The sequence below is a fragment of the Myotis brandtii genome, unplaced genomic scaffold, assembly GCF_000412655.1.
Source record: "Myotis brandtii unplaced genomic scaffold, ASM41265v1 scaffold312, whole genome shotgun sequence".
Classification (NCBI taxonomy): Eukaryota; Metazoa; Chordata; class Mammalia; order Chiroptera; family Vespertilionidae; genus Myotis; species Myotis brandtii.
Window position 1 is genome coordinate 726,731 of NW_005361955.1, and position 25,291 is coordinate 752,021.

At 36.9% G+C, this 25,291-nt stretch overlaps 1 protein-coding gene across 2 annotated transcripts in view; it reads left to right on the top strand.

Annotated features, from left to right (window-relative positions):
* The window catches only part of RASA2 (RAS p21 protein activator 2), a 198,458-nt gene that overhangs the window by 89,946 nt on the left and 83,221 nt on the right, over positions 1-25,291 (top strand). For both annotated transcript variants that reach the window (XM_014542697.1, XM_005869997.2), the window contains exons 7-9: positions 5,340-5,457; positions 10,684-10,787; positions 20,188-20,282. In XM_014542697.1, the coding sequence (XP_014398183.1) occupies positions 5,340-5,457; positions 10,684-10,787; positions 20,188-20,282 (317 nt within the window). The remainder of the gene's footprint in view (positions 1-5,339; positions 5,458-10,683; positions 10,788-20,187; positions 20,283-25,291) is intronic.

Consider the following 25,291-nt stretch of genomic DNA (forward strand, 5'->3'; position numbering starts at 1 on the left):
GGCGGAGGGGCGGAAGGGGGCAGGGCCACTGGCCGGTGCCATTCTCCGATCGCCCCACCGGTTGCTTCCCACAGAGGGAGGCCATCGGGCAGTGGTGGTGGCAGGGCAATGTGGGGTGGAGCTGGCCAGTGAGCGGGTCGCTTCTCACAGAGGGAGGCTAGACTGGGGAGTGGGCCTAAGCTGTCAGTCAGACATCCCATGAGGGCTCCCGGTCTGCAAGAGGGTACAGGCTGGGCTGATTAATTTTCGTGCACTCGGGCCTCTACAATTTGCATAATAGGCTTTTACATACATATAGATTTTTAAAAAAATTTAATTATAGAGAGGCAGGGAGAGGGGGAGAGAGAGATAGAAACATCAATGATGAGAGAGAATCATTGATTGGCTGCCTGCTGCACACCTCCACTGCATCCCAGGCATGTGCCCTTGACCAGAATTGAACCCGGGACCCTTCAGTCTGAGGCCAATTCTCTACCACTGAGCAAAACTAGATAGGGCTGTTTTTTAGGATATTTTTGTCTTTTTATGGTGAAAAAATTTTTAATATACCTAAAATTGGTGTTCCACCTATATTTAGTGGCATATGGATGCCAAAAGTTTTCTCACATTTAAGGTGTGGGTAATAGATGAAAAGCCTGAACGAGGGAGTAAGAGAAAATCAGGAGTGGGTTCCCTAACCTGAGGCTAGATCAGTGCTATCAAATACTGAAGCATGGTTAAATAAGGTAGGAACTGAAAAGCAATCATTTGATTTGGTCGCACTTAGTAGTATTGTTCTTGAAGGATCTAGTTAAGAAATACCACAAATTGCAGGTTCAGGCTATGAGTAGGAGCAGAGTTTATAGAATAAGTTTTCAAGAAGCTTGCCTTTTAAGGAGCAGTAGTTTTGTTTTGTTGTTTTTTGGTTTAATGCACTTGCTTATTTATATACCATAATTAACTAGAACTAGTGAGGCTCAAAGCAAATGCACATGCAAGACTAGTACAATCTTCCAAATTTCCTTAGTTTTCTCTTTTTGTGTAGCTTGATGTAAAGTGTGTGCTATGAAGATAATCTCCTTTTGCTTAGAGATATAATGGGTACAATATTATTTTTCTAACCTTCACTTTTGATTTTTTTTTTACAAAGTGGCAGTTAATTATTTCGATTTATGTCTTTTATAAAATGCCAATTAAATACTATATTTTGGAGTTGCAGTTTAAAGTCTTGATAGCTGGCTTAATCAACATATTTGTACTAGAGGCCCAGTGCACAAATTCGTGCATGGGTGGGGTTCCTCAGGGTGGCCTGCAGAGATCAGGCCCCAGCTTGCGCCCCTAGCCCCGCAGCCCCACCTGGCACCACCCTGTGGCCTGGCGCTGTCCCCTCACCTGCTCCACCATCCCACCTGCGGAGCGATCAGTCGGGGTCAGGCCCCCTGCCTGGCTCCCTCAGCACCTGGGAGCCAGGCGGCCCTGCTCGCGCTGCTGGTCGCTGTCTGCAGGGTGATTGGCAGGACGATCAGGCCCCTGCTTGCACCCACTTTGGCCTGGTGCCTCTTGCTCACCTGCTTCACCATCCCGCTGGGGTCACGCTCTTGTCAGGGCCCATTGGGGCCAGCAGCGCCTCCACTGCTGCCTGCTGCCAGTGCCACGTCGCTGATGCCCGCCATGTTCTGCGGTGCTCCCTGGTGGTCAGTGCACGTCATAGTGAGTGGTCGAGTGACCGCCCAAGGGGACAATTTGCATATTAGGCTTTTATTATACAGGATGATTGATTGGTGAGTTGGGCAGTGATTAGATGAATTCACTGTCAGTGTAATTTATTTGAACATTAGTGACAGATACTCAAAGAGTACAGATTATATAACTGCTTTTATAGGAAGTGATATGAGTGCATTTTATATATTATATAGAACTTAAGTTTTTATTCTAAGTAAATATGTGATAATATCAAGGTCATTGGATGCTGCAGACAACATAATCTCCATTGTCTCTCTCTTTAAAAGGTGGGCAGTGGAAATGTGTACATTTAGTATTATAGTTTTCTTAAACTTCACTTTTATGTGAATGAAACAGGAACATATTCAAGGCCAGTGATTTAGTGTTCCAAGTTTTCTCATTAGATATGGAGCATGCCTATTATGATTTAATTCCAAATTTCTTTACATTCCAGGCCCTATAGAGTGACCTAGTTGGATTTTTGGTTAAAAATAAAACAGATTATACAGAGGGGAGATATCAAAGAAGGAGAGACTTAAAGGAGCAGAAGGTTGAAAATAATGAAAACAGAATTGCTGAGTGCTCTGGAGTGAAAGGGAGGAGATGAGGTAGAGAGAGCACAGGTAGATGGATGACTCCAGGTGAGCCTTGTTTAAGAGGAGGGACATCTAGGGGAAGAGAATGGATGGATACAAAATCAAATATATATTCCTTTTCCTGTTAAGAAACAGCCCAACCCATCTGAAGCAATTTTAGGGTTATTTAAAAGATTAGATTCCTTGATTCTTACTTGAGATGAACATAAGTATTTTTATATACTCCATTTAAGTGGTAAATTGAATTTTTTCTAGTTTCCCAATGACAAGTTTAGTAACAGTGAGTATCTAACTGGTACCTTTTCATTGATTTTTCTCATTTTAATTTTTTAAAAGTATTTGTTTATTGAGTTTTATTCATAGGTGCTTCTTATCTTTCTGATAAACTTCTTTAAAATATATTGGTTTAAGTGGCCTTTAATTTTAAAGTTGATAAATAATAAGATACTTAAGTTTATCTGTTCCAAACTTTCACCGGGAAAGCTGTGCTTCAGTGATTTGTCTGAAGTCATTTAGCCACTTGGTAGCAGAGGTAAGACAGTAACATTGATTTCATGATTGTTAGGGCAAAGCTCTTTTCCTTATGCCAACTGTCTTGCTTTTCTAATTTAGTACCTTGGTGTCTGATTTCAGCACCCACACTTTTGTGTGTCCTTGTGGCCCAAGCACATCTTACAAGAACTTCAAACTAGACTTATGGTTTTCTTAATATGTATTCAACAAATTCTCTCAAGTGTCTTCCTTACTATGTGGCAGTCACTATTTTAGACTTGGGGGATCAACAAATTCTCAGGCCTTAAGAGGGAACCAGAAAATAGACACTTAAGTAATATTAACAGAGTTTCAGATAGTTATAAACGCTATCATGAAAAGAAACAGAGAAATAAAATGTGGTAACAATAGTCAGAGAAGGTTTCACTGAGGAAGGGACATCTGAGCTGAGACCTGAGTGATAAGAGCCAGCTATGGGTTAGAGCACTCCAGGCAGAGGCCCTAAGCTTGAGCAAGCTTGACATGGTTCATGAATGGAAAGAAGGTGAACACAGGGGAAAGTGGGAGGAGAAGAGGTCAGAGAGGAGAAGACAGTTCAGTAGGGCTGTCTAGACCATGACAGTGGGAATTTAGAAATGGGATTGTATTAAGTGAAATTAAGTGAAATGGAATGGTATTGGAGCAGGGGAGTGGCTGACCTGAATGATGTGTTTAAAAGATCACACTGTGTGATGCTGAGTAGAGTATAGGGTGCAACCAGTGAAGGTGATTGAGGAGTGGTTGGATTTAGGATTTATTTTGGAGGGTCTGTTGGACTTGTTGATGGACTTGATGTGTGGGTGGGAGGTTTGGGGAGGATGGTGAGAAAAAGAGGAAGGTGGTAGTAGACTGGGGGAAGAGCCTGTTTTAAGGGAGGAAGTCAGATGATTTGTCTGGGACTTGTTAAATTTGAGATTTCTACAGATTCCAAGGAGGCACTTGGGTATTCATAGCTAGTGTTGACAAGAAGGTATCAGACCTGGAAATGTAGATTTGGGAAGCATCAGCATTAACATCAGATACTGAAGGAGTTTGCTTGGCAAAGGAAGAGAAGGTGGTTCACAACAGAGCCCTGAAGCCTTGTAAGATTTAGAGGTGAGAAGGAAGAGAAGTCAGGAGAGAGGGCCAGTGATGTAGGAGGAAAGCCAGAGTTGTGGAAGCCAAGAAAAGAGGACAATTTAAGGATGGATGTTAGTATTAACTTATTTTTTTAACTTATTTTAAATTAGAGGCCCGGTGCATGAGATTCGTGCACTCGGGGCGAGGGGTGGGGTCCCTCAGCCTGGCCTGCGCCCTCTCGTGGGGCGAGGGGTGGGGTCCCTCAGCCTGGCCTGCGCCTTCTCGCAGTCCGGGAGCCCTCGGGGGATGTCTGACTGACAGCTTAGGCCTGCTACCTGCAAAGCCCTCAGTTGGACATCCTTAGCACTACCACACAGGCGGGAGAGGCTCCTGTCACCGCCAATGTGCTCGCCAGCCATGAGCTGTGAGCCTAGCTCAGGGGTGGGCAAACTTTTTGACTCGAGGGCCACAATGGGTTCTTAAACTGGACCAGAGGGCCGGAACAAAAGCATGGATGGAGTGTTTGTGTGAACTAATATAAATTCAAAGTAAACATCATTACATAAAAGGGTACGGTCTTTTTTTTTTTTTTAGTTTTATTCATTTCAAACGGGCTGGATCCGGCCCGCGGGCCGTAGTTTGCCCACGGCTGGCCTAGCTTCTGGCTGCGCGGCGCTCCTCCTGTGGGAGCACACTGACCACCAGGGGGCAGCTCCTGCATTGAGCGTCTGCCCCCAGGTGGTCAGTACATGTCAACCAGTCATTTCCACTGTTCAGTCTATTTGCATATTACCCTTTTATTTATAGGATAGTGCTGCCAGATCAGGTAGGAGGACAGAGAAATGACTGTTGGTCTTGGCAATAGGCAAGACAGTTTCAGTTTCATCATGGAGTTAGAAGCTGATTGGAAAGAGTTGAAGAATGAATGGAAGATGAGAAATTAGAGAATGCCTGGAGATAATTGCTTTCAAGAAGTTTTGCTGTGAAAGGGACTCTAAAGATGGAATGATACCACAAGGGAGGAGGTGGAGTCAAAGGAGATTTTGTTTTTGTGCTTTTTTAAAATTGGGAAATACCAAAGCTTGTTCATGTGCTGATGGGAACTATTTACTAGAAAGGAAAATTACTGATGATATAAGAAAGAAGGATTAATTGTAGAGTCAAATTCTTGAGCTGGTGCTGGTGGGATGGGATGGACAGCACACGTTGGAGGATTGCCCCTTTCTAATAACAGGGATACAGTGATGTAATATGACCTCACACGCCCCTTAAACACAGCTCCTCCCTCAGTATCACCAAACCCCTTTACAAGTTAATCTTTTTTTTCTAATCACTAATTTTTTTTTCCTGTGCCACATCTTTTATGTTCTTTTGGATGAATTAATCCTGTATAAGGTTTAGCATGAAGCAGCTGGTGATATTTAACACCAGTTTCAATTTTTATGCCAACAGGTGAAGCAAAAAATTTATTGCCTTATCTTGGACCCAACAAAATGAGAGATTGTTTCTGCACCATAAATTTGGATCAGGAAGAAGTTTATCGTACTCAAGTTGTTGAAAAATCTTTAAGGTTTGTATAAAATTGGTAAATTATAATTCATATGATATATTTATTAATAAATTGTATACACTTTTCAGACTTCATCAAAAAGACTTTCTTCATATGAAACTTTTATTTTTCTTTTACCTTCTGAATTTAATTTTTGAATTACAGAGTCTCAGAGTTTGAAGGAGCCTTAATAGGCATTGAGCTCGACTGCCTTATGCTTGTTTTCTTCTGACAGTTATCTTTGACAGGTGGTCCTTGGCATTTGCTTGATGATGTACCAGTACCCAAGGAGTTCACTGCCTCCTAATCAGCCTGTCTGGTCTTGGAAATATTTTGACTCTTAGAAAGCTATTATTTTTAGTCAATTAATGTCTAATAAAAGAATTTATTATGTGCTAAAAAAGTGCTGAGAGCTATGTATTAATATATCCATGAGAACAAGTTAGACACAGTGCTTACTTGCTTTCGTGTGACTTTTCATTGCCTCAAAGTATATCTTCCTCTTAATTGTTCTTAATTATGTCCCTTGGATTACAGGAAAACAAGTTTCACATGACACTCTCAAGTTTTTTAAAACAACTGTCATATACCTCAGTTTACTCTCTAGGCTGAATTTTGTCCATTCATTTGAACTTTTCTCAAACTACATCATTATTTTATTTCTCTTAAAAATAAATAAATTCTTACAGTTTATACAAGCCACTTATCTTTGAAAATGCAATAGCACTTTGAGAGTATCGTAGTAAATTCTAACTCATAAAATTGAAGTTGCCACCTCTGCCCTGTGGCAGTGTTTGTGGACAGTGCAGTGCAGAGCAGAGCAGAGCTGGAAGGGTGCAGCCTTGTTCAGACAGCAGAGTCAAAACAAGGGCCCTGTGGGAGTTGTTGGAATGAACATGTGGTGGATGAAATATTGAGTATCATGACAGGTAAATTGTATGTCACGTATATATTATTCAGTTTTATATATTTTTCCTTTATACTTGCCCTTTTTTTTTCTCTGAAGTTTTCCCCATTATGTCTTTATTGTCAATATTTATAATTTTGAATGTCTATTAAATTCTTCATAAGAAAGACATTGTATAAAGCTGAAAATACTTTAGCAACTCAAAAAGATTTGAAATAATACACTTCATATCTTTAGTTATAGATCACCTGTCTGTTATATTAGAATTGTTGTTATTTATATGTTATAAATGATGAAACTAAGTCACCAAAAGGCTGAATAATTTGTGCATATAATAAAGGAAGTTAGAAGCAAAACTAAGATTGGGACCTGAAACTATTAAAATCTCAATTTGTTACTTAATGTATACTGATTCCATATCACACAAAAAATCAGTGATATACAAAACTAGTAATTGTTCATAAATTGAATATTTGTGGTAATTTCTAATATGTAACCTTGTAAATGAGCAACTAAAATTAGCTTACTTTTTTTAAACCTGGCCTTTCCATATATTTGTGTAGAGGAAAATGAAATGAGAAAACAATTATTTTTGTCCATCTTCAATTATTTTTCTAGATCAACTTGGAAGATATTTTAAAGTTAGCAGTGGTTATCTTAGGTCATTCAATACAGATTATGTACTAATTAGACTAAGTACTTTTTCAATTCTAGGTGTCCCCTAGCATTTTTGCTTGTGGAATAGTGTGAAAGAATCTAAACACTTCTTCACATGGTGCTCATTTCAGTGTTTTTTTTTTATCCTTTTGCATATTGTGATAAGCTGTTAAGTTAAAAATCAGTAGATATCACTTAGATCTTTTGTGGATTCTGGATATTACAGTTTTTATAGGTAGTCTGTGTATAGCGTTTTCATGACAGGTAAGTGGGAATTACATATGGAATCTATAGCTCCTAAATCTTTACCTCACTCAAATCCATATATATCAAAGAGGAAGGGAGAGGGAGAGAGAGATAGAACTTACTCAAATCCATATATATCAGAGAGGAAGGGAGAGGGAGAGGGAGAGAGAGATAGAAACATCAATGATGACAGAGAATCACTGATCGGCTGTCTCCTGCATGCCCCCTACTGGGGATCGAACCTGAAACCTAGGCATGTACCCCTGACCAGAATCGAACCTGGGACCTTTCAGTCCGCAGACTGACGCTCTATCCACTGAGCCAAACCAGCTAGGGCCAAATCCTTTTTAAAAGTAGGTGATATATAAACAAGCTGAGGGCTGACAGCACTACTTGTGCCTGGGGCTCCTCTTCTCCACACCAGGAATTTCCTTAGGAGTCATATGCATGATAGTCATTGCTTCTTACGAACTTTGTTGAAAAGTTTTCTTCAAATGGATTGATTGATTAATTTATTTATTTATAAAATAAAGGTGTGGCCAACCAAATATAGGTATTGTTGAGATTGGGATGATACAGTGACACAGATTACTTGGTAAATAAGTCTCATGTTATTCTTATTCGGCTTTAGAATGTGTTTTAAAAATAATATTCAAGTGTGGATGTATGATATATAAAAGAAAGTCTACATTTTATAATTGTTTGTAAAATGATACAAAGGAGACAAATATCTGAACATGCCATGCCTTTGCCTAATAGTTGTTATTATATCAATTTCTATGTGGAGACTAATTAGAAGACAATTATTTTGACAGACCAACTTTTAAGAATTTGGTTACAGTTGATGTGAAACAAGTATTGGCAAAAGTTGATGAGGCATTATAACAACTGAAAAGCTGAGTCAACTATTTTCTGGACAAATTTGGAAATGACTTCTCAAAGAGCATTTTACTTTGCATTTCAGCTTCTCTTTAAGTTGTGACATACTAAAGAAATTGCATTTAATGGTGACATTTTCAAAGTATCTTTGAACTAAACATTCTCAGGAAAGAGGAATGCTTGACAAGATGTCCACTAGCATTTCAGAGATTTCTGTCTTCACAGAATAATTTAAATATCAAAATAGCATTCTTCAAATGCACTTGTAAAAATAAACTATTGCATAGGAAAAACTCTTAGAAACTTGGGGGTAGGCAAAGATATTTACTTAGGATGCAAAAAATACTCATCATAAAAGAGAAAAATTGATAAACTGGATTTCATAAAAAAAGCCTTTTGCTCTTCAACAGGCACTATCAAGAAAATGAAATTGCAAGCCCCAACTGGGAGAAAATATTCTGACAAAGGACTTGTATCCAGAATTTACTTTTTAAATAAAGGACAACCCATTAAAAAAAAGAAAGAAAACCCAAATAGATATTTCCCAAAAGAAGATAGACAAGTGGCCAACAAGCACATGAAAAAATATTCAACATTAGTTATCAGGGAAATGCTATTTTTAAACCGTTTCTGTCACTATAGATTCTTGAACATAATGTGTCAATATAAAAATCAGATCACTAGTTCCTGTGACAGCGTGGAGGGGAACTTTTTGGGGAGATAGAAATGGTCTATATCTTGATTTGGGTAGAGATTACACAGGTGTATAAATTTATCATGTCACATTCACTAGAATAGCTCATTTTAAAAAGACTTTCAGTTGACAATGATATGGAGCAATCAGAAGCTCTCACACATTTCTGGTAGGAATGTAAAAAAGGTTGGAAAACAGTTTGACCATTTTTTATAAATTAAAATTTCACCTACCCTTTAACCCAGCAATTTCATTCTTAGTTACCTACCCAAAAGAATTGAAAGCATATATCCAAGAAAAGCCTTGTATAAAAATATTAACAGCAGCTTAATTTTTAATAGCCCAAACTGGAAATAACTCAAATGATATCACTAGGAGAATGGATTATGGGATATTCATAAATGAAATATTACTCAGCAAATGAACTGCTGATATACACAGAAAATGGAAAAAAATCTTGTAGACGTTAGCTGAGTGAAAGAAGCTGGATGCAAGAGTACATACTATTTGCCCTGACCAGTTTGGCTCAGTGGATGGAGCGTTGGCCTGCAGACCCAAGGGTCCCAGGTTCGGTTCCGGTCAAGGGCATGTACCTTGGTTGCGGGCACATACCCAGTGGGCTGTGTGCAGGAGGCAGCCGATCAATGATTCTCTCTCATCATTGATGTTTCTATCTCTCTCTCCCTCTCCCTTCCTCTGTAAAAAATCAATAAAATATATATATTTTTAAAAAGTACATACTATTTGATTTCATTTGTATGAAATTCTACACCAGGTCTGTCTATAGCAGTGGTTCTCAACCTCCCTAATGCCTCGACCCTTTAAATATATTTCTTTATTGATTTCAGAGAGGAAGGGAGAGGGAGAGAGAGATAGAAACATCAATGATGAGAGAGAATCATTGAGCGGCTGCCTCCTGCACACCCCCTACTGGGGATCGAGCCCGCAACCCAGGCATGTGCCCTAGGCCGGAATCGAACCTGGGACCCTTCAGTCCGCAGGCTAACGCTCTATCCACTGAGCCAAGCCGGCTAGGGCTGCCGCGACCCTTTAATACAGTTTCTCATGTTGTGGTGACCTCCAATTTCATTGTTACAAATTGAACATAATTAAAGCATAGTGATTAATCACAAAAACAATATGTAATTATATATGTGTTTTCCAATGGTCTTAGGTGACCCCTGTGAAAGGGTCGGTCAACCCCCAAAGGGGTCTCGACCCACAGGTTGAGAACCGCTGGTCTATAGTGATAGAAATCAGATCACTTGTTGCCTGTAGCAGGTATGGTAGGGTAACTGCAGAAGAGCATAAGGAAACTATGGGGATATAGTTACCATATCTTAATTGAGAAGGAGGCTACACAGTTTATAAACTTATCAAAAATAATTAATCTTTATACTTTGAATTTTATTATATGTAATTTGTATCTCAGTAAAGTTGATTAAAAAGTAACTTTTATATTTTAAAATATATTTTAAAGTAGCGTGTTACTTGACATTACCCATTTTAGGTGTTGCATATTATTGTAATTAATATAGCTTTACATATTTCTGAGATGAGGATGACACTGTCCTCTGCTCTCATTTGTGTCCACTTTAGGTGAGCGTGACCCTAGACAATTACTGGGTCTTCTGTTCACATGACTCCTGAAAAGCTGTGTTCAGAGCTCAACCTCGCAATTGAGGTCCTTTCAGAGTTCAACTTGGTTTGTACAGTATTTGGTTGAAATTTAGCATAGAGAATTATTTTGGAGCTTTTGAAACTTTTCTTACAGTTTTTTAGTGTGTAATTTAATTTTATTGAAAATATTATTTGAGGACACTGTTAAATTTATATTAATGAACTTTCCCCTTTTTCTCTCTAGCCCATTTTTCAGTGAAGAATTTTACTTTGAGATTCCAAGAACTTTCCAGTATTTGTCTTTCTATGTTTATGATAAGAATGTTTTACAAAGAGACCTTCGTATAGGTAAGTACTACTCATAATTATCTTTAATCACAACAATGGTTTTTATGTTCATTCTTTCTCTAAGTATAAAGTGTTGTAAACAACAATAATATATGCTCAGCATTTCTAATCCTTTTCTCTAGTCTTCATGTTCATTTGTTCATCTGATTTTTAATTTGATCCCTCCTGGTCATGGTGTCCTATGTTTCCTTATACCTGATGGGTCCCTCTCCAAAGTACTCATTACGCTTGTTCATCAGTTTGTTGTTTAATATCTTGTTCATCAGTTTGTTGTTTAATATCTAGTTGAATATGATATTTATGGAGCAGAAGCTATCGCTCACAGAGTGTCTTACATTTAGTAAATGTTCAGTACGTATTATGTTAAATGGTTCAAGAATGTTTTATACAAAGATCACAGTATTTGATACCCCCCAAAGAACTTCTGTTTTTGAAGTTTTTCTAATAGAACTAATTAATTCACTCTAATATGATAATATGTTTTCTGTCTGTTTATATTGGTGACCAGTAACTCTACTTCTTAAATAATTGTCTGAGCCTCAGTGGACTACATATGTGTCACATTCATGATCTTTGTACCAGTATCTTTGTATTTTAATAACAGGTAGAGGTCTATAATTTACATGTATTATTCTCTTCCCTTTTAGTATCCTGAATTTCATCATCAGCATCTCTCCTTTCTGATTTGAAATATGTTCAAGTCTCCTACAGTTTAAATGATTAAGCTTATTTGACTTAGTTCTCTTAACCACCATTTGTTTCTGCTTTGCTATTGAACTCTTTTTAACAAATGGTCTATATTCTTCCTTTAAGTTTGCAAAAATAATTTAGGGAAAATCAAGTAACCTTAAAAACAACATAGTTTTTCTTAATTTTAAAACTATTACATAATCTTAGTGACTAATAATGACTCTGCACAGGAATAACTATAGTTAAGAATTTGTATATTTCTTCCCATTTTGTATTCCATTCTATGTTCAGTTTTTTCCTTTTTCATTTAATAGCAAGCTATGATCTTTTTCCTGTGTTAGTAAATATGTTTTAAAAATATTTGTTATATAATATCTTTTGCATAGGAATGTATTATTTTAACTGCTTCTTTGTTGGTAAACATCTATGATTCCAGATTTTTGGTGCTCTAAATGGTGCTGCTGTGAACATCCTTGTGCATATATTTTTGCATGTCCATTTTTTTAGTATAAATTTTTAGAAGTGAAAATACTGAGGCAAAGGGTATGAATATTTTTAGGATTTCCTCTATATATGTTTTTACATTGGTCCCAGAAATATTGTACTAATTTACATTACCCCCAGACATGCATGGGCATAACCATTCATATCCTCATCCTTCTGGATATTGTCATTGAAAACATTTTACAATTTGATAGGTGAAAAATTAATATTTAATTTTTTAACTTGTATTTTTCTGATTATTAGTGAATTCGAGGAATTTTTTGTCTTTCATTTTTCTTTTATGAGTTAGTTGCTCATTTTTTACCCATTTTATATTTGCTGGAGTTATATCTTTTAATTATTCTTATGTATCTGTATTTGTTAAATATGTTAACTCTTGTCAGCTATATTCATAGCAATACTTTTTCTGTCACAAAAAGCGGTTTTTTAGTCCTCATCTGCATCCGTCACATTTCACTCTTTAGATTACCAAGGAAAAAAACAGTTTAATGACATTATATTTTCCTAGTTGTCTTTCTTCTGACTTCTTTTTCCTCTATGCATATTCTCCTCTCTCTAGCAAACCCTTATTTATAGATCACCCCTGAGGCTTCATTCTCAATTCAATTAAATAAACATTTATACACACTTATATGTGGCATACAATGGATGGGAATGTTAAGATGAATAGGACTCAGGCTATCAGAGGCAGACTTGTACTCTAATACTAATATATTATGATAGGTTCAGTGCTAGAGGTATGAACAAAGTATTTGGGGCCAGAGAAGGGAGGACGGTTCATTTTGTTTGGTGGAAGATTAACAGACTACTTAGGTAGGAAGATGTTTCAAGGAAATAGGGATTGACAGAAGCAGAGGAGAAAAGTTGAATCATATTTGTGGTGTATCTGCTGGAGTATATAAATTACTAAGAGGAGGATGGTAGAAGGTGAAGTTGGGAATAATAATTGGGGTAAAGTTGTGATGGACCCTAAAAGCTGTGCTAAGGAATTTGAACCTTATTCTATAGACAGTAGTGTTGAGCCTCTTAAGAATAAGGAACCTTTTAAAAATTACATATAGCTGGATATCTGTAATAATAAAAGGGTAATATGCTAATTAGAATGGACATTCTTCTGGACAATCTTCCGGACGAAGCTGGGGCTGCTAGGGAAGCCCGGGTTCTGGGTGCCAGAGGGAAGTTGGTGCCAGCAGCTGGGGGAGGGAAGGCTTACCCTGGCACGAATTTCGTGCTTCAGGCCTCTAGTACATATATACTTTTATAGTTTTACAACTTCCTACAACAGTAACTTTCAAACTATAAACTCAGTCTATTGATTACATATTTAAAGTATTATATGTAATTACATATAGCTATATATACACACATGTTTTTAAATATATATATTAAGTAAATATATATACACATATACTATATCGTTTATAGTTTAGATTAGAGAGATTAGAGGCAGAGAGACCAACCAGAAGGCTGTTACCAAATGAGATGAATAGGGTGATGGCAGTGGAAATGCAAATGAGGACATGTACTTCACAGGAGTAACTTCAAATAGGATTTAGGGACTAAGAGGGCAAAGAGGATGTGAGAAGAGAAAGAGCTGAAAATATCTTGTTAGTATGGCTACAGTTAACTGGTATAAGAAACACAGTAGGAGCATTCAGTTTTTGTTTGTTTGTTTGTTTGTTTGTTAATCCTCACTCGAGGATATTTTTTCCATTGATTTTTTTAGAGAGTGGAAGGGAGGGAGAGAGGGGGAGAAAAAGAAAAAAGAGGGAGGAAAAAGAGAAGCATCAATGTGAGACACATCGATTTGGTTGCCTCCCTCACGCACCCCAACAAAGATCAGGGATTGAACCTGCAGCACAGGTATGTACCCTTGACAGGGAATCGAACCCATGATTCTTCAATGCGTAGGCTGCTGCTCTAACCACTGACCACACTGGCCAGGACAGGAGCATTCAGTTTTGAGTGGAGAATGGGAAGGGGAGAGGATGCTTTTGGTTTAAGGCAAGTTAAATTTGTATTACCTGGGGAACATCTTGGTGGAACATCTTTGGTTGACTGGAATGCAGATCTGAAGCTTAGAGAAAAGAGCTGGAGATGTGGATTTGAGAGTCATTAGTATTAAGTGATACTTGAAGCCTCTGCTGGAATGAATGAAATTTCCTCAGGAGAAGATAAGGAGTGTGTTTCAGGGAAAATGAGGCTTCAGTAAAGATTGATAAGGTGGCCCTAACCAGTTTGGCTCAGTGGATAGAGCGTCAGCGTGCGGACTGAAGTGTCCCAGGTTCAATTCTGGTCAAGGGCACATGCCTGTGTTTGCGGGCTCGATTCCCAGTAGGGGGCGTGCAGGAGGCAGCCAATCAATGATTCTCTCATCATTGATGTTTCTTTCTATCTCTCTCTCCCTTCCTCTCTGAAATCAATAAAAATATTAAACAATAAAAAACACAATTAAAAAAATTTTAATTATAGTACTCAAGATAATCCTAATTAATTTTGACCATTGAACCCCGCCCCCCTTCTAATCCCTTTCCCAGGAGTAATAACTGTTATAAATATGGGGCATACGTTTTCATATTAGGCATTTTATATGCCAGGAACAGTTAGTGTAAAAGATTGATTAGGGATTAATTAAAAACTTGAGTCTTAGGAACCATTTTACACAAAGAAAGGAGATTGTAAAATTGAGGCTTTAAAAGTATGATATATTGTCTTAAGGTATAGTGTCTTCTCTTAAAAACTGAGAAAAAGACAAAAGAAAAACTTTATGCAAGAATATTATGCAGCTGTAAAAAAGAAGGAACTCTTACCATTTGCAACAGCATGGTTGGACCTGACGAGTAATATGTTAAATGAAATAAGCTGGCCAGAGAAAGACAAGTATCACATGATCTCACTTATATGTGGAATCTAGTAAACAAAATAAACTGACAAACAAAATAGATAAATTTAAAAAAAAAGAAAGCAAGAATGTGTTTCCAGTTCCAATGAATATCCTAATAACATTTAAATTAAAACATATTTTACCTCCTAATGTGAATTTTTTAGTTATTTTTGTTTTCAGAGGATTCTAGGCTTAAACAAGTTAACTGCAGTTATCTTAGTAGGCTCTGGTGACTTTTTTTCTTTCCCCTGGATTTGGGATGATATTTGATAAGAGAATTTTACTAGGATATTGGAGATGTGAATTCCAGTCCTGAGTATCAACTAATTAGCTGTATGACCATAAGCCACTTTATCTTCTTAGGCCTAGTTCATAAAATAAGGCTGAGATTAAGATAGTTCTTTTCCAGCTCTTTAAATTGTAATTTCTGCTGGCATTTGGCTCTTAAGTCAAACCTACTGTTTAAAATTTGCCTGAGATTGCACTTTGGTGTCTGTTTGCATAGGTACTGTATCAGTTATCTATAGCTAAGTAATAAACCACTCCAATACTTAGTGGCTTGATACAGCAACCCTATATTTGCTTATGATCTTGTAGTTTGTCAATTAGGGTGGAGCCGAACTGGGTGGTTCTTCTGCTGGTCTCACCTGGGGTCGCTAATGTGCAGATTGACTGGGCTGAACCATCTGACTCTTATGTCTCATGGCTAGTACTGGCTATTATCTGGGCCTTCCTCTCCACATCATGTAGGTTCCAAGAGGGTAATAAGCCCAAATGCACAGCTGCTTATTAAGCCTCTGTTTGTATCACATTTGCTGATGTTCCTTTGGCAAAAGCAAGTGACATGGTCAAACCCAGGGTTTGTGCTGGAGAGGACTCTACAATGGCATACACCAAGGAGACCATTAACATACAAGTCTACCATGGAGACCAAAGTGTACCCACCTAAACCCTATAAACTGAGGCATAGTTGTATTGCCATTGACTGAATTGCTGCTATTGACTATCTGCCAGAATTTATTCAGTCTTCTGGTCCTATTTCATCTTGTATAGGCAGTCACACTTGTCATTACTTTTACTGTTTCAGCATTTTTCCTGGTGTCCAAATAAGACTGGGATTGTCGAGATTTTGCCAGTTGGTGATCTGTATCAGGATGAAATTTCTAAGAATATGCTTTGTCTAAAAATGGGACCCAAATATAACAGAGTGTTTACAGACGGCAAGAAAGTGCTGCAGAGAAGTGGTGCTGGAAAGCTAAGAATCCTTTTTTGTTTGTTTGTTTTTACTTAGAGGCCAAAAAAGATGGTTTCTTTGCCCACAGTTCCTTCATTTCTTTTTGTGTTTCCTCTCGTCTTATTTTAAGGAACTAATACAGTACCTAGTGTGTGGGTGTATGTGTGGGGTTATGTGATCTAAGCTCTTTCTCTCTATGAGTTTGTCAGGACAATGAGGAAATGCAATATTACCTATAAATAATTTGTTGGGTAGTTGCTCCTGTGTGATCATTATTATTATTTTTGAGGTTGGTGATTTCATGGCCAGTGAAGTAATGAGTTAACTTTGTTTAAAACGGTGAACAGTAAACCAAAACAATCTTTGGGACCATTAGAGGCACAGAACAGGTTTTTAACATCATTAGAGCTAAAAGTTGTTTCTAATACAGAGGAGGTAAATGAGAGGTAACATTTAAATAAATAACCCAAGATCACATAGCTAACAAGTAACAGAACTGACACTATGCTACTAAATGAATGTCTGTGTTGGAAGGAACATGGACAGGGTTACCGTGGTTTTGAATTCTGGCTTAGGACTTGTTAGAATCTAAGGCAGGTTTTTAAATATCATTAAGATTTCCTCATCTGTAAGATGATGATTATACCCTCTACACACAAGATTGTTATGAAGAATAACCAGAAAATATGAAAGAATATCTACTGTCTGGTGAATGTTCAGTAAATGCTGGCTTGTCTTTCTCAGTGCTCTTTCAACTGTATCAGGCTGCTTGCCTTTTACAATCACTACTTGCCATCTAACCAGTTTAACTAAGGGTAGCTCAAAACAAGTAAGAAAGATGAGGGTTTTTGGGGCCTTTTTTGTATTTCAACTTCTCCTTCCCATATCTCTCCCTCTTCCACATTCCCTTACCCTTTACCCTCCCTCTTTCCTTCTTCCCTCTCTCCTTTCCTCCCTCTCTCCCTCTCCCTCTTTCTCTTTCTCTTCCTCTTCCCTTCCCTTTCCTCTCTTGATTCCCTAGAACTAATGACTTTTTCATGTTATATTGCCTAGAAAGTGCTGAATATGTTGCAAGTATCCTAATACCTAATGACTTCAAATATTTCCTTTATTTCCTTCTGTCATGTACTTGTGATCATGTACTTGACACTGCTTCTTCAGGCTGGCTAATGTTGTGCAACTAAACCTTTGCATTTCAGAAACTGACATCTCTTTAGAAAGGAATTTGATATATAGAATAAGAGCTGGCAATAAAATTGCAGGTTTTTCTCAATTTTTGAATGGCTTATTTATGCGGCCAGTCAGAGAAGGGTTTCTGTCTCAGAACACAAGAACCATTCAACTCTTTCATGACAGTGAGTACCGTGGATACACAAGATATGAAATAGGAGGAAGAGGACACTTGCTTCGAGGATTTTTTTTTTTTTTAATCTTGTGAACTAAGAGGATTCTCTTTTGGGAAGGCACCTATAAGTAAAGATGTATTTCCAGTGATGGAGTTGTGAGTCATAAATAGAACAGGTAGATTCCTACTATAGTTTTTATATGCATTATTGGTTAAGTAGACTTTGGTTAGGAGAGTCTGGAAATCAAATCACCATTTAAATCACAGTGCCACTGTGATTATTTGTTGAATGTGTAAATGAATCAAACCAGTAAATTTCTAAATAAACGTTTTTAAAAGCCCTATCTTAAATTTTGGGGCTTGCTTTAGTGATATTTGTATATAATACACATGGTACACCTACATACATATTCATAAATTATGAAATTAAAAATCCTGGAAATTGTAGAATAGGGATTTAAAAATATTTTTATTTATTTTAGAGAGAGGAAGGGAGAGAGAGAAATATCCATGTGAGAGAGAAACATCAATCAGTTGCCTGCTGCACATACCCTGACTGGGGATTGATCCCACACCTGGGTATGTGCCTTGACCTGGAATTGAACCCATGACCTTTCAGAGCACAGGACAACACTCAACCAACCGATCTACACTGGCCAGGGAAGAATAGGGATCTTAACCAGGACTGGACCAGCGAGTTTCTGGATGGTGTGTAAACCCTCTTAAAATTCTATGCCAGATAATATCTGTGCATTTTTCTGGGAAGAGTACACAAAATATTCATAGTTACTAAGATTCTTAAAGACAGAGGTGAGTGGTCCTCAAAATATATGAACTTCAGCTTAGGACATATAAGAACTATTTCTGTATATATGCGTATATTTACATATATATGTATTAAGCTGTTACACATTGCCTTAATGTTTATATCTGGTGTGAAATCAATGGTAAGTGATCCACTTGATAGAATTGTGATCATCTTTGTCATATGTGATGAAACAATATTGAATACTTTGTCATAATTCTGTATCCTAAGCCATTCTTGGTATTATATTAATTTACCAGGAATTTGATACAATTTATAGGTAAAACATATCAAGAGATTTATATGATTTGGCTCTTAACCTAAACTCCTCAACAGCATGAAGAAAATTTAGGTGTTCCACTTAGTGCTTGAATTCTGTACTTGGCTTGTAATCTGTATATTTAGTACTGGAAGAATTTCTTTTTTCCCCATTAATTTATATCTTAAATACAATCTGCCAAAAGGCTGAAATATATTATTTTTCTAGTGTCATTTCCTACAAGATTTGAATGAGTTATATATTTACACGAAGATTTTGGGCTTCACATTAGATTTCATCCAACATATTTAAAAGAAAGTTGGAAAGATTTATGCTTGTTGTGAGGGCTAATTTATTAATTTTTAAATTTTACAAGTGTTAATAAATATAGCTACTGAATTTTCAATAGCTCTCTTTTCGGTTGTCTAATAATACAGTTGCCACTCTCGTGAAAATGTATGTGGCTGTGTATTTTAATTATTTTCTTAAAATTATACCTACATATATAGGTAGTCTTTGTGGTTTGAGTTCCAGTCATGATATGAAGCTAAGCTTATCAAAATTTTTAATACAGTTAAATTTTTAATAACATCTTTATTGAGGTGTAATTCACATACCATAACTCAGTTGTTTTTAGTATATTAACAGAGTTGTGCAACCATCACCACGATCTAATTCCAGAATAAAATTTTAAAAATAGTTTTTCTGTTTGTTTTGTTGTCATGCTTTTCCTTTTCACTTGAGACACAAAAACTGACATACTATTTTCTAAAAGTTTTCAAATGTTGAACTAAAAGACCAAGATAGGTCATAAGTGAAAGATACCCTTTAAATATAATTAGGGCACTTAAAACGAAAATTCTTACTTAATTAAAGAAAAGAAAGTGAACTCTTTTTTACTTTTAGTGCATATACTTTGTTGAAGTTTTGTGTAGAATCTTTGAATAAGTTGTCAGTCATATGCAAAACTATGTCTACTTCTTAAAACTTGAATTGAGGAAGGAAATGCTTTGCACCAACATGGCAAATACTTCATTATAATAAGAACATTTCTGTTTCTTCCTCTTCATGATACTTTATTCATTGTACTGTATCTTTCTCTGAGAGGTAGAAACTCTTTAAGGAGCTGCCTTGATTTTTTTTTATATGCATTTAAGCAGTGTTTGCAATATTTTGATAAAAGCAAATTTTTAATATCATTGCTTTAATCTCCCATAATTTTCAAGTTAATTTTCAATATTGTCAGTGATGTATGACGTTTTTCTCTTAGTTTGGGCTTATAAACTCTTATTAAATGTAAATATCAAACATATGGTTTATTCATAGCATTAAAGAATTAGAAGGATCAATTTGTACTATCATTATACATTGCTTTTTGCACTGATTGTACTTTGGGTGAAAACATGAGTGTAATAAGTACTAAAAAATGCAATTGCATGTAAATACAATTGAGTTTTTGTCTAATCCCCTAATTCAAAATGACCCAGAGAAGGGCTTGCCAAGGGGCAAGGAAAAATTAGCACTTTTCAATCTTTAAAATATAGAATAATACTTTATAAAAATGTATTTTTAATATTAATAGGTATGAATTGTTTTAAAAAATTTCTACAAAGTATTAAATATAACAGTGCTAAGAATTGCACAAAATGTCTCCTCATTGTTTTACTTATTTCCTATAGGAAAAGTAGCCATCAAAAAAGAAGACTTGTGTAACCACAGTGGTAAAGAAACTTGGTTTTCACTGCAGCCTATTGACTCCAATTCAGAGGTTCAGGTAAATATTAAGACGTAAGTCGTGTAAGAGATTATCACACAAAGAAAATGAATGAAAAACAAATCATACTAGTTCATTTACATAGAGCTTATACCTTATTTTAAATTCTGGCACCAAATATTATAGACCTTTGGGTAATATATAGTTAGAAGGAAATTCCTTATCACTTGAATTCAGGAATAATACATCTGTGTGTGCATATATGAGTTTGGGAAGGTTATATTAGGGGGACATTTTCCCCCTTCCTTAGTTCTTTTGTTTCAGTTACAGTGACAAATTATTAAAGCTTTTTCAGATGGGGAAAAGTTTTAAAGGAAGAACATGTTTTATTGACTCTGACTTTGAGGAGAATCCCTAGATGTCTGTGATTTCACCTGTTCTGACCTGGATGCTTTACTTTATTCTCTAGTTAACTAGGCTTAGGAAAATGCTGTTAATTCAAACCATGCTTGAGCTCACCAGACAGTACCTTTATTTTCACACCCATCCTTCCTATTGTTCACCTTTTATTTTTTTTAATTTGAAAGGGGTCCATTACTCTTTTTAAAGCTCTTCTTTCCCTTTGCCAAAATAAGAGGTCTTACAGATTCTATATGTGAGTAAAGATGGATATTTAGCCATGTATCTTTTCTTTTTTTAAAAATCCTCACATAAGGATATGTTTCTATTGATTTTAGAGAGAGAGAAAGGGAGAGGGAGCAAGAGAGAGAAACATCGATCAGTTGTCTCCTGTACACACCCCAATCGGGGATCGAACCCTCAACCTTTCAGTGTATGGGATAGCGCTCCAACCAACTGAACCATTCTGGCCAAGGTTAGCCATGTATCTTAACTTTCTATTTGGTTTTGAAAAATCTGAATTTCTCTTACAAATTCTTATTTCTGGCTAAAAGGAATCCTTTTTTAATAACCTTATTTATTTATAAAATATGGTAAGGATTGTGAAACCATTTCCCGAAGGCATAATTGCAAGCAGAATTCTTCCTCTCTAGAAGAAGCTATAATTTGCTACTGTGACTCAAACAGAAGTTTAAGACAAGAAAAAAGTGCTGCACACACATCCACAGATATTTGCAAATAAAGTGTTTCCTCATAACCTCTCAAGCATTCTCTTTGGTTAAATTCTTAAAAACTTAAGTATTGGTATACTAAAACCCCTTCTTAAGCACAAAATATAATTAAAACTTTTCCTGTTTTATCCACTGTACCCCATTTTAATGTTCTTTTCTTTCCTCTTGACAATAACTGTTATTCAGATCCCAATTATACAGTATGGTAAATGATCAAGTGAGAGGCAATGTGGTGAAGTGCAAAGGGTTTTAAAGTAGAAGTCAGAAAATTTAGGTCCTAATTGTCATATGTGGTTACTTTACTGACCTTGAATTTTATTTTTATAAAATGGAAATAAAAGTTAACATGTTGACTCATCTGATGTAAGAATTAAGTGAAATACCTTTAAGAATATTTTGAAAGCTGTTACATACTATCCAAATATAAAGTATCTGTTTACCACCAGTTGATCCAGTGGCCATTACCCTATATACACCTCTGAAAAGGCAGATATGAAAGTTTTAAAGTACCAGTTTTTAAAAATAGTTTTAACAAAAAGCAAGATAATAGGCTTTGAGAATTTGATCTAAAATGAACTTTGAGTTATTTTAAGATGCAGTTTTTAAAAATCCATTCTTATGACCAATGTAAATTTGCTAAAGGATTTAAGAGCCCTAGCTCTCAAAAAGTAGAAATGTCAGCATTTTTTATTTGCTATGAGTTATTTTCATGAACATGAGTTATAATCTTTATAGCTCTTTATTCTTTTTAAAAAAATATATTTTATTGATTTTTTTTACAGAGAGGAAGGGAGAGGAATAGAGAGTTAGAAACATTGATGAGAGAGAAACATTGATCAGCTGCCTCCTGCACACTCCCTACTGGGGATGTGCCCACAACTAAGGTACATGCCCTTGACTGGAATCGAACCTGGGACCCTTGAGTCCGCAGGCTGACGCTCTATCCACTGAGCCAAACCAGTTAGGGCAACTCTTTATTCTTAAATGAAACTTACTTAGTAAAAGCTCACTATTTAAAATAAATTTGGAAAGAAGAATACTTTAGGGGGTGGGAAGAATGTATAACATTTTTCAAGTTAGTATGGCACCATTGGGAATATTGTTATTTGGCCCCAAAACTGATCTAGGAATAGTTAATTAACTTTGTGAGTCTAGAAAACATAGAAAAGCAGTCTGTGATTCATACAGACCCTACTTGTTAGTGAATTTGTTAATTTGCATAAGTTTTACAAAGTTTTATAAAAGTATGGAAATGAGAGCTATTGATGGAACCATAGGAAAAAGCTATAAGACAGATTGAATTCAGCAGGAATTCCATCTAATAACTACTATTGGTAATTATGTCAGTCTATACCAGCCGTGGGCAAACTACGGCCCACGGGCCGGATCCGGCCCGTTTGAAATGAATAAAACTAAAAAAAAAAAAAGACCGTACCCTTTTATGTAATGATGTTTACTTTGAATTTGTATTAGTTCACACAAACACTCCATCCATGCTTTTGTTCCGGCCCTCCGGTCCAGTTTAAGAACCCATTGTGGCCCTCGAGTCAAAAAGTTTGCCCACCCCTGGTCTATACCAACCAAGTGCTTAATATATATTATCTCATTTAATCTTCAGAACAGGATTATGAGGTATAGGTAGCATTACCTCCATTTTACAAATAAAGAAATGGATTCTTAAAGGCTGAATGATGTCTCCAAAGTCACAGCACTATTAAGTGATGGAGCCATGATTACAATAGAGATCTTGGGTGATTCTAAAACTCTAACCACAGTGCTTTACTGCCTTTTACTGTTCTGTAAACAGTAGGAGGATACCTTAGGGAACATCTGAGTATTAGGAACACAAGCCTACTCAAAAAGATCAAAGGAAGGGACATTAGAAAGTTCCTAGGGAACTTCTTGGAGTATAATTACAGGAACTTCAGTTTGGCCAGTAAGAGCTAGAAAGTTGTTAGGCATTTACAGAGGAGCTGTATTTTAAGTAGAGGTCAAGTTCTTAAAATAATAGACTAGATACTGTTCAAATAGTCATTTTTTAAGTACTTCAATTTCTCATAAAATACACTAAAATATTGGATAGTCGGTTTGTTTTGGTTGACCTCTACATAAAACAACTGGCTTGCATTTGAGGCCATGGTATAGGTAAAATATATATTGTATCTGTAAACTTCCACTCAGTGAGCAGTAGATATTGCAGGAGGCACATGGGAACTGATACTCACTGATTCACTGCTCCCTACTCTTATGCTCACTGTGCTCATTGAGTGTAAGTGCTCACTGTTTAAATAGTATTTATTTTCTTTTCATTTTCATTTTGTAAAGTGAGTAGTTAATTTTTTTCTCTCATTAACTACTCACTTTGCAAAATGAAAGGGAAAGGAAAAACTATGTGATGAGATTCTGTTGTATTCTTTCAAAATTTTTATTTATTGATTGACTTTAGAGAGAGAGGAAGGGAGCGAGAGAAACATTGATTTGTTGTTCCACTTATTTATATATTCATTGGTTGAATCTTATATGTGCCCCTACCGCGGATTGAGCCCAAAGCCTTGACATAACGAATGACACTTTAACCAACTGAGTTACCTGGCCAAGGCTGTATGTATTCTTTTCGTATGTCTAATGAGACTGCATGTCTCTCCTTAGGCTTCTCTTCATAAATACACTCTTAATTTCTTGTTAACAGCTTTATAAAAAAAAAAAAAAGGCCACAACAGCCTTTGAGTCTACATGATCATAAAGCCCCCTCACTCTCCAAGATCTGACTCATTTCTCTGGCACAATTTAGAGAGAGAATCTGGCCAAACTTGGGTCAGATGTCCACTGCAGTCTCATTTGATATGACTGTAGGTAGTCACTATAGAGAAATCTGTTTTGGGAGCTTTGGGTAGGCATGTTCCCCAAGAAAGGGATTTGGGTAGAGGAAGTGATTGGTACCTCTACTTCAGAGGTTAAGATGTTTGATTTCCTAGTTCTACCACTAATAGTCATTTGTACCCAAAATAGTTGCTAAGCTACAAGTAGTTGCCTGAGGATCTTCATCTGTGAAATGAGAACTTAGGATTCCCCAGGATTCCCTTCAGTTTCAGTAGCAGGATAAAAGTAATTTAGCCCTGAAATGAAAAGATCCCAGTAGTAGTAAGATGGGTTTTACACCAAAACAGTTGAGAAGTTGCTATAAACTCTAACCTCTTACCTGGACTTGTTTCCCAGATGCTTTATTATTGCTTTTAATCATGTTAATTATTTTAACTCTAAAATCACTCTAATCTGCCTTCATACTCCACAGTGGGTCAGAGAGAGAGCACAACAGCTCTCACTAGTGTTGCCTATGACATTGTGTCACTAAGTCTAATGGACTTGGTCCTTCTCTTACATGGCTTTTCAGCAGCTTTTTGATATCTTGACCACTCTCTCCTTTTTGAAGTATTCTCTTCTTTAGTTTCTGGTCATCCTCCTACTTCACTTGGAATTATTTGTCCACTAGAGGCCCAGTGCACGGATTTGTGCACCGGTGGGGTTTCTTGCCCTGGCCTGCGGGGATCGGGCCGAAATGGGCTCTCCAACATCTCCCGAGAGGTTCCGGATTGCGAGAGGGCAGTTCTCAAGTGACACACCCCAGAATCAGGCTCCCTCCTCTCTGGTTACAGGTGCATCACCCGAGAATGGCAGCTGCCAAGTCACTGCAGTTCGGCTGCTCCTGTGTTGAGCGTCTGCCCCCTGGTGGTCAGTGTGCATCATAGCTACCGGTTGAACGGTCAGCCGGTAGCTTAGACTTTCATATCCTATCTAATAAAAGAGAAACATGGTAATTAGCTGTACAGCTGCTACCCTTCCCATTGGCTAATCAGTGAGATATGCAAATTAACTGCCAGCCAAGATGGCGGCCGGCAGCCATGCACTGAAGCGAACAGGGAGGCTTGCTTGCTCCAGTGA